The sequence below is a fragment of the Talpa occidentalis genome, unplaced genomic scaffold (genome assembly GCF_014898055.3).
Source record: "Talpa occidentalis isolate TD23 unplaced genomic scaffold, MPIMG_talOcc4v2.1 talOcc4.2, whole genome shotgun sequence".
NCBI classification, from domain to species: domain Eukaryota; kingdom Metazoa; phylum Chordata; class Mammalia; order Eulipotyphla; family Talpidae; genus Talpa; species Talpa occidentalis.
In genome coordinates, this window is record NW_023602073.1 from 25,869,738 (window position 1) to 25,881,767 (window position 12,030).

Sequence of the window (12,030 nt, forward strand, 5' to 3'; positions counted from 1 at the left end):
CTCCTGACCATAACTGACATGATAAGGATTTGATTTTGATTCTTTTTAGCACTCACTCAATCTCTGGTACCGTCTTCGTTGGTTTCATTATCCGAGCATTTGATGATCTCTGTAAAAATTTGTCTCTGTTGGGAGAAGGGTGACAGGGAATTTGACATGTTAGCATCTCCTCATTGTTTATTTGTTATGAAATTGTAAATAATTATGAAGTTGAATAATTATGAAATAATTGAATAATTATGAAAACAAACATTTCTCACTTAGGAAAGGACTATGACTTTTCACAATTATGTTACCTCCTATGTTTACATTCTAAATTTTCTATTGTCATTCTGGTTAAACAGGAACCAGGGTTTATTTTTTAGTATCCCATGATTTTATCTTAATCAAGTGTTTGAATCTTGACAAACTGAATCTTAATGATATCTTTTGCACCTAAAACTCTTTAAGATTTTCAAGAAGACCCCTGAAAATCATCAAGATGTGTTCTTTCATCTTTATGAAAAATAAAGAATGAGAGAATAATTAGGTATACTTGATTACTATTGATGAGTTATCACATTGGAAGAGATGCTTATCTTTCTGTAGGGAAAATGTATCTGAATAAAATATTACAAATATTTGAGAAATTGTGTGCTGCCTGGAAGTTCCTAGAGAATTATCAGTGCCATCTCTGCCTGTGATGTGCTTCTACTTACCAGAGTCTTTGTGCTGTTTTACCCTATGTGTTTTACCCTATGTTATACACATAGGTTAAAGCTCATAATTTTTTAAATATTAACTTGGCCACAAATTTACTTTTTTATTTTTTTAAAGATTTATTTATTCATGCATACAAGAACTGGGGGAAGGTCAGAGGTGCAGGGGCATGAGAGGATTCATCAGAGACAGAGTGGGGAACAGAACAGGCAGATTGACTGAAATACACTGCTGAGGTGAGCCGCGGGCAAGTCAGGAGAGGTCTGCTGCACCATGTGGGTAGCTCCCTGACTGGGGATCGAACACACATTGCTGTGGCTGTCAAGAGGTCGAGAGCACTGAGATTTAACCCCTGTGCCACCAGGGAGGCCCACAAATTTACTTCTTTAAGTCTGGCATGTTCTAAGTCAGTGATTCAATTAGGAGTTCATATCACTTGTCCACAGAGTTTTAAAAATTATAGCTGTTTAGGATATACTCTAAACTTATATAAGCCCTTTTTTGATATTCTTTATATATTCCTTTATATTCTAACTGTATGCTTTGTGTACTATATGCATGGCATGGCATGGAATGTCAAATTATTTCAATTATATCCGAAGATATTTTTCACTGTGGAGATAATGCTCATCTATTTTTATAAATTAATTTATCTACTCTTTTTTGAAAATACAGTGGAGGTAATTGTTATGTTCATGTTTACTTTGTCTGAAATGCTTTGTGTTGACTTTATTATGTTCTTTTGCATGTCATATAAACTACCCAATTTCTTTATTAATAGCATTGTGTTGCAATAAGCTATCATCATGTCTTTTGCCATTGAAAATCATCAGCAATAAGTTAACAACAACTATATTAAGTCTTTGTCATCTAGTCTGTTGTTTCATTCTTAATGCTTCTCTGAAAGTTCCACAGGACAGAGTTATTTATTTTCAACATAGAAGGACTGCCTCAGAGTTCCATAGAAAGAGCATTTCTAGTGCTTGTGAGCTCTGCTGGAATTGCTTAAATAGCTATGAGACCATACTGTGAACTGAGTCAGGGTTTCCAGTTCCAGTGGAGAAACAGATGGATTCAGGAGATTGCTAAGAGACCCCATACCCAGGATCCCAGGAACTATCAGTGCAAAGGTGAGAGAAATCCAGAGTGGGATGAATTCCAATCAGAATATGGGTTTAAAAACCCAGAATATGAATTTGTTTAATGCATTTAGAACTTGGGCTTGAATATCATCATTTTCAAGACTTTAGGTGCGGAAATAAAATATTCCTTGCACTGTGGAGTAAGGAATTGACCAAAAGAATTCCTCTTCACTCACGCTATGTAAGAATTATTTCATAATTAAATTCTAAAAAAAAATAGAAATCCTGGTTATATTTTATTTCATCTTATAGAAATTCACTTCACGCTGCAATGAGATGTGCATGCATGCCTCACATATCCCTTTTCTTCACCAACATTTCTTCTTCTTCATCCTGGAAAAAAGGATCCACCAACCATCAAAGCTTTCTGAAGAGTGATTTTGCCTTTACCATCTACAACCTCTCTCAAGATTCTCTTGGGTATAAGTGTCCACTGACTCAAGGTGCCTCTGGGTGAAACAGTGGAGCTCAAAGGTGCAGATTCCAAAGATGCTATGTGTGATCTTAGATCAGTCACTTCCCTCACTGGACCTTGAATTTTGGGGCTGGTAGGACTAAAGAGTTTTCATTCTAAATGTTATCAAGAGTCTTCCTGAGAGAACTCTAGCTTAGCATATTACCCTATGAGAGCTCCACTTAGTCTAATTGAATACTTGAATGTTTCAGAGAAGCACAGACAGGATGAAAGTCAATGGTTCCCATGACCAAAAAATAAATAATAATAATAATAATCTGGGGGAAAACAAAGTACTAATTAGTGGGTTCATATATCCCTATGTCAGAAACAAAAGAGAGAGAAAGAGAGAAAAAAGATTTGATCTTCTTTCCTTGCTGTCTTTTCCTTTTATTCAATGGCTTCTTCCCACCCAGTTCTCTCTTAAATACTTTAGACCTATGTCATTCAAGCTCAGATCATCACTCTTTCCTGCCACCTCAGCTTCTTCAGATGATCTCAGGCTCTTTCTTAGAGGTGTTAGAAAAATTCCTCCTGTCCCCCATTGTGCTGCTCACAATGCAGCAGGATTGCATGCTTGTTCAAGAATTAACAGTGGTCAAGTTCAGGCCAATCACTTGGTCAAAACTTCACAGTCCCGTTGAGGATCACACATTGAGAAGCAGTTTGCTAAATAAAATTTATAAGTAAATCTCCAAAGATATTGGATTGTCCCTTAGAAAAATAAGTGAAAGATTAAACAAATAAAATAAAATGAAAGCAATGCCAATAAGGATAGAAACTCAACCCAGGACACTGGCTATGCACACCTGAAACTGTCACTTAATGTCCTTCAGATGTGCCACTGTTTGGACAAGAGTGATCACCATGAGCTAATATTTGTTGAATGCCAGACATTCTTTCAGGAACAATTAAAGAAGGGCAGTGAGGATTCTTGAAAACTGATCAGGTTCTTATAGGTATCTGGTGGTAATAACCATTCACAATACTATTCTCCCCAATAGTTTTGCAAGGTCAGCCAAGGCCAAGTAGAGAGGAAGGTGGTGTTGGTGTTTCAAAGCAACAGATTGAGAATCAGCATTTGGTATCTCTCTCCATGGGCATGTATCCAGTCCTGGCTAACACAGAGACGCAAAGTACTCGGTGTTCCTTAATAAACAACCTTCTTGATCTGAGCAAATAAAAATATATGGGCAGCCCCTACTTGTTCTGAGCAGGCCAATTTCTCAAAGCAACCCCAGTGTGGTGTGGGCAATTAGGGATATTTTGAGAGCTGGTTTTGCCATCACTTCTTTCACTCCATTAATATGAAGAAAATGCCTCTCACCACACCATCAGTTTAAACTGTGGGATCCTGTCTAGTAGCCTAAGCAAAGTTAATGGATGAAGTCCCTGAGGAGTTTTCAGGTGAAGGAAAGCAGAAGGCTGCTATCCAGAGAAAGACAGAGGTGTTAAAGCTGGCTTTTGTTTTGCTTTTACGTTAATGCAACCTAGAGGCGCCTTTTACCATCTAAAGCAAGTTGATGCTGTTTCTTCCTAACTAAGCTGCTTTCCTGCTAAGTCACCCTCTAAGAAACCATCTTTAATCACTTCCCTTCATAATTCTCACCACTTTGGTCCACTTCTTAGAATTGTCCAAAGAAATCTTAGGAATGATTCAAAATCAATACAGTAGGGAAAAAATATTTATTTTCTAAAGTCATTACCTTGATAGGCAAAACAAAGCATTTTCTCAATTTCATTCAGAAATACAGTTAAAAAAATACATAGACCAATATGGCCTGCCAAACATATATTTAACATGGTAAATATAAGGAATAAATTGTCTGAATATAAATATCTATAAAAATATAAGTACATAAAAATTTAATCCAACCTCTTCCATAGCCAGTTACACAAAAAACATAATTTTACTGCTTTAAAGCATAACCAACATTTACTTTTCAGTGTCTTCCAGAAACAACCCTATACCATTGTATTTCCAAAAAGCAGGTAAGGGAATCTCCTGATTCAATGATCTTTTTTTCTTATGGATCAAAGCTAGTAGATTACAATGAAAATGCATTATCAACTACTGACACATGAGACCAGACTTCTCTGAGGCTAGGTTTAGGGAGGAGGTGGCAGAAGGGAGAAGAACTTGGGGAGGCAATAATTAAAGGTGGAAAAATACTTCTGCTGGAGTGCAATATAGGTGAGGTAGACGCATAGTCATGAGACACATCCTGATTTACAGTAGTAAGAGTTTCAATTTTTCATTTTGTGAATTTGAAAACAAAGTCATTTTTTTTTCTACTTGACTGTTTGTCCTTCGAGTATGTTTTCAATTTGTGCATTCCTTAGAAATTCTTTGCAGGGACTTGAGAATTTCTCCCTGAAATGTGCTGGGCGCCTGTCTGAGACACAAACACCCGCTTTGGAACTCTGCTGCATACGGAATCTCCATTCCTCCCTCAGGAGGATACCACCCAAATTTGTAGGTCACAGTGTCTCTCTCTCTGCTCTCTCTGAGTTGTCTGTCATCCCCAATCAGGAGAGACAAAAGCGGTTACAAGCAAATGAAGTCAGGTTGCAGGGGACTCTAACTTTCCTGGAATGTTTAGAGTGAGGACGCTGGTCCTCTGCAGTCTAGAACAAGAAATGGTCTAAGCAGGGAGGACGCTGTTGCTCTGATTGCCGTCAGTGTGGAGAGAGTGCATAGTCAGCCACTCGGTCTCCATGAAGGACGAGGCTGCAGAAGGGCCAGACGTGTCATCAGTGCGTTCTGTTGTGGGCCACTTTCTTCCCTCTGCGCAGCTCGGCTTTCAGCTTTGCAACACGAAAAGATGTTTTGATGTTGTTGCTGATGGCCTCCAACCTATTCAAACAATACAGAGAAAAAAAATATTTTTTTAAAAAAATCATTCCTGGGGAAACATCTAAAATTAGAATTTGGTGCAAACAAATCTAAGTCTGGTTCCTGAACTTTCACCACCAACCACAAAAGGGTGCTGTCCTTTGCTAACCTTGGGTAAAAATGAGAACTGCTTATGTTTTGAATGGGGAAGAGGAGGTAAAAGGGAGTGTGGTCATATTTAAAGAGCATTAAATACAAATTTAAAAACAAACTGTAGATAATCTCTTCTTCTGTAGCTCCTTTCCAGCCCTACCACCAGGGGACTCTACAGAGAAACTCAACTAGAATTCAAATAGTCTCAAGCCCCTTCCTAGTCACATAAGGATGACTTAGTGGGAAAGAATAAAAAGCACTCAGGTAGGCCCAAAGCAAAGGTTCCATGGTAATTTAAGAGGTACATATTTTTGTAGGTTTAATGGTTCTTTGTGCAGGAGACAGAAAAAGAGAAGAACTACATTATTGACTTAATAGTTGATATAATAGAAACTAATAGAAAAACTATTTCCAAATCAGTTCAAAAAAAGTGGTTTATGTAATCTTGGGATCTAAAGGCGCATCTGTGACTTGAGATTGTAAATATGGAAAGTACACACATCCGTAGTAAACACTCAGGCAGTCTGTGACTGCCAGCCCTGTGCTGAGAACACTCTATCACAGAACTTCTTGCCACTGGATTTCTAAGAAAAGTCTCCATAAACCATGATAGCAAAGTGTGAACATGTGACAGATCTGAAAGCAATTTTCCTCCCTTCGGCTTGTGAATTCCAAAAGTTCTGAGGATTGGGAAAGGTCATTGCAGAGCTGCTTCTGGAACCCAAAGGGGTTGCTAATCCAGACCCCGTCTCTCCTCCTGACTGACTAGAAAATGAGAGTGATTTGTGCAACAAGGTTCACTCCCTACAGATGCATTTTCCTACTAAATAAATAAATAAATAAATAATCCCCAAAGACAGCATGTTCTAGCTCTCACCAACCCTACCTAATGACTTTATTTTTCCTTTGGCCATTTGAATAACTGCAACTTTTTGAAGAAGAACGTGATTATATGTGGCAATTTGATTTAAAAAGAAAAATACCTCTCCTTGAGAATTTTTAAGTTCTCAGGGAAAGTGGTAAGTACTTTGCTTCAGAAAGTAAAGGCTAACTATGACCAAATGATAGATTGTTTGGGAAAAAATCTATCTCTAGCCTGAGTGGGGTGTGCTAAAGATTACTTACGTACATAGCGGGCGGGCAGCAGCCCATGCTCAATGCCTTCAAAAGAGAGGGATTCCTTTGCTGGTTTCAGTCTACAGCAGATGATGACTATCTCCTTTGTAATTTTTTTTCTAAGCCTAACTCCCATCAGGGTGAAAAAGGAGGGTGGGGAACTGGAAGTGTAGCGGTGTCATGTTCTTCGGAGCCTCTTACCTTCTTATCTTTCTGCCTTCCACTAGCTTCTGATGAATACACTTTTCCCCAAGCTTGGAACAGTCTTTTCCTTTCCTTTGGCTACTCCAGCCTTTCTCCATAGTGTCCTGGCCCCTGTTAAAAGATACAAAGGAAAAAACATTTCCACAATGGTCCATTGCGTTGCTCTCCAAGTGCCCCTTAATCTAAAGCAAGAAGGCAGCATCATAACAGGAGGAAGGCCAGGAAGCTGTCGAAGTGATTGAGGGCAAAGATGTTTGCTACTCACCTGAGTCCTTTTCCTGCTTGGCAAAAATTCCAGCACTTCTTGTCTTTTTGGCTAGTACATTGGCATCTATTCTTGTGATCTGCTGCCTTTGTTGGAAATAAATCCTTTAAGGATCTCTTGGACCTCGAAGGGCTTCCAAGTCCATATGGAACAATGTGCCTGTTATCAAAAGAGAACAAAATATATTAACATAATTAATAGCCCTTCAAAATGAGGCATTATTTGAGGCAAACTCATTCTGTTGGGACCCAAAAGCTGACCACACTTTGCGTCTCGGGAGAGTGAAGTGAGGCACAGTCGGAAACCCCTGCAGTCCATGACCCGGAGTCAGTGTACCCAACAAGGGGAAAACCCGTTTCTCCAATTCAATGAAATCCCATTTCCTAACACAGTTCAGCATTATCGTCTCTGCACATGCAGCATTACCTTTTGCTCAAAATTATGACATCTCTGCTTTGGTTTCTGCTTCATATTTTCTTCATTGTCTAACATTCAATTTAGTTACGAGTTATTGGAGGTGGAGGGGAGGGACTTCAGTGCAAAACCATGAATCAAAAGATTTTGAAAACCGAGTTTCAATTCAAGTGATAGAACAGTAAATGTGCTTCCTGGAGGGGGCGGCAGGAGGAGACCACCTGCTGCTACCACAAAGTTCTCGCCTGCTTCTCATCCCCTGCAGCTGGCTGATGCCCACCTGTAGAAGCAGCCTTGCCAGCAGGCTCTCTAGTCAGTTCCGAAATGAAACAAAGTAAAATCTCCCCCTGCATGTATCACCTTAAATTATTAGTCTTTTGCGAGGGTTGTGTGATCTGATTTGATTTTGTGCAGATTTCCAACCTCCCTTGCCATAATGGGCTATTGCAGGCACCCTAACTGTGGTCTTATTTATGGCTAGTTCTGCTGAATGGGCTAGTTTTTGTTGGGGGAGGAAGGGTACTGAAGGTAGAAGAGAAATCTAGGGATGGTCTTTCTATTTCTGTCTTGAAATGGGAGTTTCTAAAGAGAAAGTATACCCCGGTTCTAGATCTAATTCTGCCACAAATTCATTTCTGGTCAAGCAACTTCAACAATTGGGTCTTAGCTTTTCTATAGGTAAAATGAAGGGCTTGGATTACAACTCTCTATAATCCCTCCTGCCTCTTAAATCTCTGCCACCCCCACAACCCAGACCCCACACTTAGAGTTCCTCAGCAGGCATGGGAATGTGGGGGTGGTTCTCCACCAGCTTTCAGCTCCATCCTACCGGTTAAGGAGTAGTCTGAGTCGCCAGCTGTAGACGGCCCTCCCCTCTGTTGCTAAAAACCAAGCGGTCCAAGTCATTTTCAGGAACAGCGGAGCGCTGGCCCCACCCATGGGGGCACTATCTGAACCGCTACTTCAGAATCCAAAGCCTGACCTCTCCTCCAAAGTCACTTGAGTCACGAGCTGCAGACCGGGGAACTGGAAACAAGGAAAGACTAGAGTTACGATGCCCTCTAGAGACTCACTCGGGAGTGTTGACCCAGATGATGTCGAGGTGGCAGAAGTAAACACACTCCTTATCCATCAAAGAAGAGCAGGAGCAGCGCTTGGTCCGGCGGGGCCTCCAGGGTGCACTGGGAGGGGGCTGCTCCCCTCCACGACCGTCCCCGGTGCTGAGCTCGGCGCCCAAGACCGCTGAGGAGAGAAAGAAAGCGCAGGTCAGGGGGACCGTCTCGCTGAGATCCCAGAGCACCCTGCATCATTAGAGCACTGAGGCCAGGTCTAGCAGAGCAACTGAGGCCAGGTCTAAAAGGCAGCTGAAGCAGAGGCAGGGAGGAAAAGGACTCTTTACTTCCCTCAACATGAGTTCACCTTTACCCCCTGTGAAATATCCGCCCTCAGAGATTACACATGTGCAGTGGAGACAGGTACTGAAAAGTGACTTACCAGCCCCTTCAAGGAAAGCTGCCTATGAGAACTTGGGACTGGCTTCTACAGGGAACTTAGTAGGAGAGCACAATGGACAATGGTTTAAATTTGGCTAACACCAAAAATCTAAAAGAAAATACATCACACCCGCCTCTTCCTAGGTTGGAAGTGACACCCATCAGAATGACCTTCCTTTATTTTAGGGGGTACCCACCACACTTGATACCTGGTGTAGGGAAGGTAATAGGTACCTCTTGAAATTAAATGGAAGTCAAGAGCTTTGGGGAGATGATTGAAAAAAAGTAGTCTCCTGATTTCCAAGCAGTTCAACGCCAAAACTAGTCATTTCAGGCAGTAAACGCCACAGAAACCACTGACGAGCAGCAGCTCAGGGGACCCAGTCACGATTCTGTGGGCGTGGATTCTGATTCTCCAGGCAGCGTGGGGTAGGCAGGATTCGCCCCAGCTCCGTCCCACTGCAGGGCAACCCCTTCTTACTGCCAAGTGAGGCATGCCACTTATCTGGCCAACTTTGTACATTTCAAATAATTGGACACATTCCAGGGTTTTCATTCCCTTGACATCCTTTCTCTTCAGTCAGGGTCACCAAAAGACAAAAAAGGTGCATTGACCCTAAAGGGGGAAGCGGTAGAGGCACACAAACTCTCTAAATCCTTAAGCAGCCAAGATTTATCCTAGCTCCCCTCCCAGGACAGGTGAATAAAACTGAAAATACAGCTCACACTGTTCTAGGTGCCAAAAACCTGCCAAAAGAAACCTAAAGTTAATAATGACAAATTTTAAAGAAAACATCTGCTTCACCCTGAAACCGCCTGGGGGGCTTAGTCAACAGGCAGTTTTGCAGGTGATTTTGCTGCTCATACTCTGCTTGAATGATTTGAATAAAATTCTTTGGCTTCAAGCTGAGATGTTCAAGTATTTTACATGCTAACATACTATTTAAGCACTATTTGAATAAGATATAAGTTCCTATAAGTCCTACACCTGTATGTGCACACATACACATGTGGCTAAATTATATCTTGTCTTTATTTCTCTTGAGTTACATTTTTAAATCCCGAGAAAATATACTATGTAATAATCAAAATGTTATTTTAATGCTTTAGGAGCAATTATATTCATAGAGAAATTTTTATTCCCACTAGAAAACCCAAATAACTTTAATCAATAATCCCCCGACACCTAGAATCTGAGCTGCAGTGCTAAAAAAAAAAAAAAAAAAAAAAAAAGGAGGAGAAGCAGAAGCAAGAAAAGTGTAAGTGGATAAGATAACATTAACATTCAGAAAGTCAGCGTGCCTACCTGTTTCTGGAGCTCCTTGGAAAGCCACGAACAGCAGAGAGAAAATCACCGGGATACAATCCATGCTGAAAAGGGGATCAAAATCCTCCTCTGCAAAGAAAGAATGAAGAAAAACAGCGTCCGTTCTCTCACAGCGCTCGGCTATGCGGATTTCAAAGTGATCCTTCAGCCTCAGTGCCCTTTACTGGGGAGAAAAAGTGGGTTTCTGCCGGGCGAGAAGGCAGCGGCGGAGTCCGCGAGCGGCGCGCGGCGGGGGCGTCTGGAGCGCAGCGGAGCCCGGGCGCCCTGGCTCTCCCGGTCCCAGCGCAGATGCAGAGGCGCGTCTGACTTGGACAGCTCTCCGCAGCCTTTTTATATTGAACCCCTATAGAGTGGGGGTAAACAGCTCCGACTTTATTCCAGCCCCAGACAATGTTATTGTGTTATTAGTCACCAACAGGCAACGTGCAGGCCGAGATAAGGCAGGGCTCTAGAGGAAATCACTGCAACTTCAGAGGCAGACGCCCGCCGTCTGACAATTCAGGGGCAGGGCTAAGAAAAAGAAAATACCCATTAGAGACCTTTGGTAAACCTGCCCGTGCAGTGTTTGAGTCTACTTCCCCTTTGCAAGCTGCCAGTCCCAGAGTTCAAGAATCAGAAGAGGGACTCCAGAGAAGTCATGCCATTGGTATGAAAAGTATGAGCAACAGTTTAAATAGATTGTATTGTGTGCGGGGAATTTTTTTTTTAATTGTCGTTCACTTCATTTTCCTTTTATGTCTCTCGGATTCCTCAGTGTTGATCAAACAAGGGGACGCTCTTCTTCACTCCCGGCCCCCAGTTGGGGTCCAATGATTCTGGCAGCGCAAGCCCCTTCCCCAAAGTCATTTTTTGCTAAAGTCTTTAGGTCCACACTGCAAAGATCGATGAGGGGTTGGCAAGGAAAGAAAGCTTCAAAAAAGAAAGTAAAGACACCCCCCAATTCTTCAGTACTATGGATTTAAAGACCCCATAAGCTTCCCCCGCCCCCCGTCAGCCCACACGCGTTATCTCCCCGTCCCCGTACAACCCCCCTTTCAAGAGCGCCGATTTTAAGAACTACTAGGAGCGACCGCCAGGGGGGACTAGAGAGCCGCCAGGGCTGGTGGTGATTAAACAGCAGAGACCCGCAGCCCACGGTGAAGGCTCAGCGAGCACCAGGAACCGGGTCTACAGTCAGACAGTGAGCGCCCCCGAATATTCCGTGTACTGCCTCTATGGGGACGTCGTCTCGGGGCCTTTTCCAGCTTGAGCTTCTTTATTTAAGGTAACGCGTGCTCCTGTACAGGTGAACAGGCAGTGAGGGTGGTGGTGGGAGGAGGAAATGCCCGCGCTGAATAAAGGGATCAGATAAACCTATTTAATAATGTGTTTACATTTTCAAAGCAATTTCCTGTCTATTTAACCTTGAAATACCCTTTGAGGTCCTCACAGGGCAGATACTGTGGAGGTGACGGCGTGTTGTAACGTGTAAGAGAAAAGATGACTGCAAGACTTTTCAATTTGTCTCGTTTTTCAGGTGAGAAACTGAGGCACCCACGTTCCCTCATTCTACCAAGCTCTCACAGTGGCTGAGACCTGTGCAATAAAAAGATGAGTCTACAGTTAGCAACCGGGGATGCCCCAATAGATGCATCCTCTATGTCCTCATCTTGTTTCACACCGCTCTTTCCCCTTCACCTCTATCATCAAAAGGATAGATTCCCCCCCACCCCCAATGGCAATGGACCTAGGCACACTTGGCCCCCCTGGACACCCCTGGGAGTGACAGTGGAGAGACAGCCACAGCAGCAGTGTCAGACCTTTAATGAGATAGTCCCCTAAAAAAGCCGTGGCAGTGAGAGCTAGAGTTGGGGGAGAGGCAGGAACTCTCCCTCCCAGACTCACACCCAGAGGCCTCCACCCTAACACCAGGCCTTCTGCCCCTGCC

General features: G+C 42.5%; 1 protein-coding gene across 1 annotated transcript; it reads right to left on the reverse strand.

The window, feature by feature from the left end:
• Window positions 1–3,975: 3,975 nt before the first annotated feature.
• Window positions 3,976–10,438, reverse strand: EDN1 (endothelin 1). Its single transcript, XM_037519214.2, has 5 exons — window positions 10,083–10,438; window positions 8,357–8,525; window positions 6,870–7,028; window positions 6,602–6,715; window positions 3,976–5,152 (listed from the first exon to the last, which is right to left on the reverse strand). The coding sequence occupies exons 1-5, from the start codon at window positions 10,144–10,146 to the stop codon at window positions 5,050–5,052; spliced, it is 609 nt and encodes a 202-aa protein (XP_037375111.1). The 5' UTR covers window positions 10,147–10,438; the 3' UTR covers window positions 3,976–5,049.
• Between the last annotated feature and the right edge of the window lie 1,592 nt (window positions 10,439–12,030).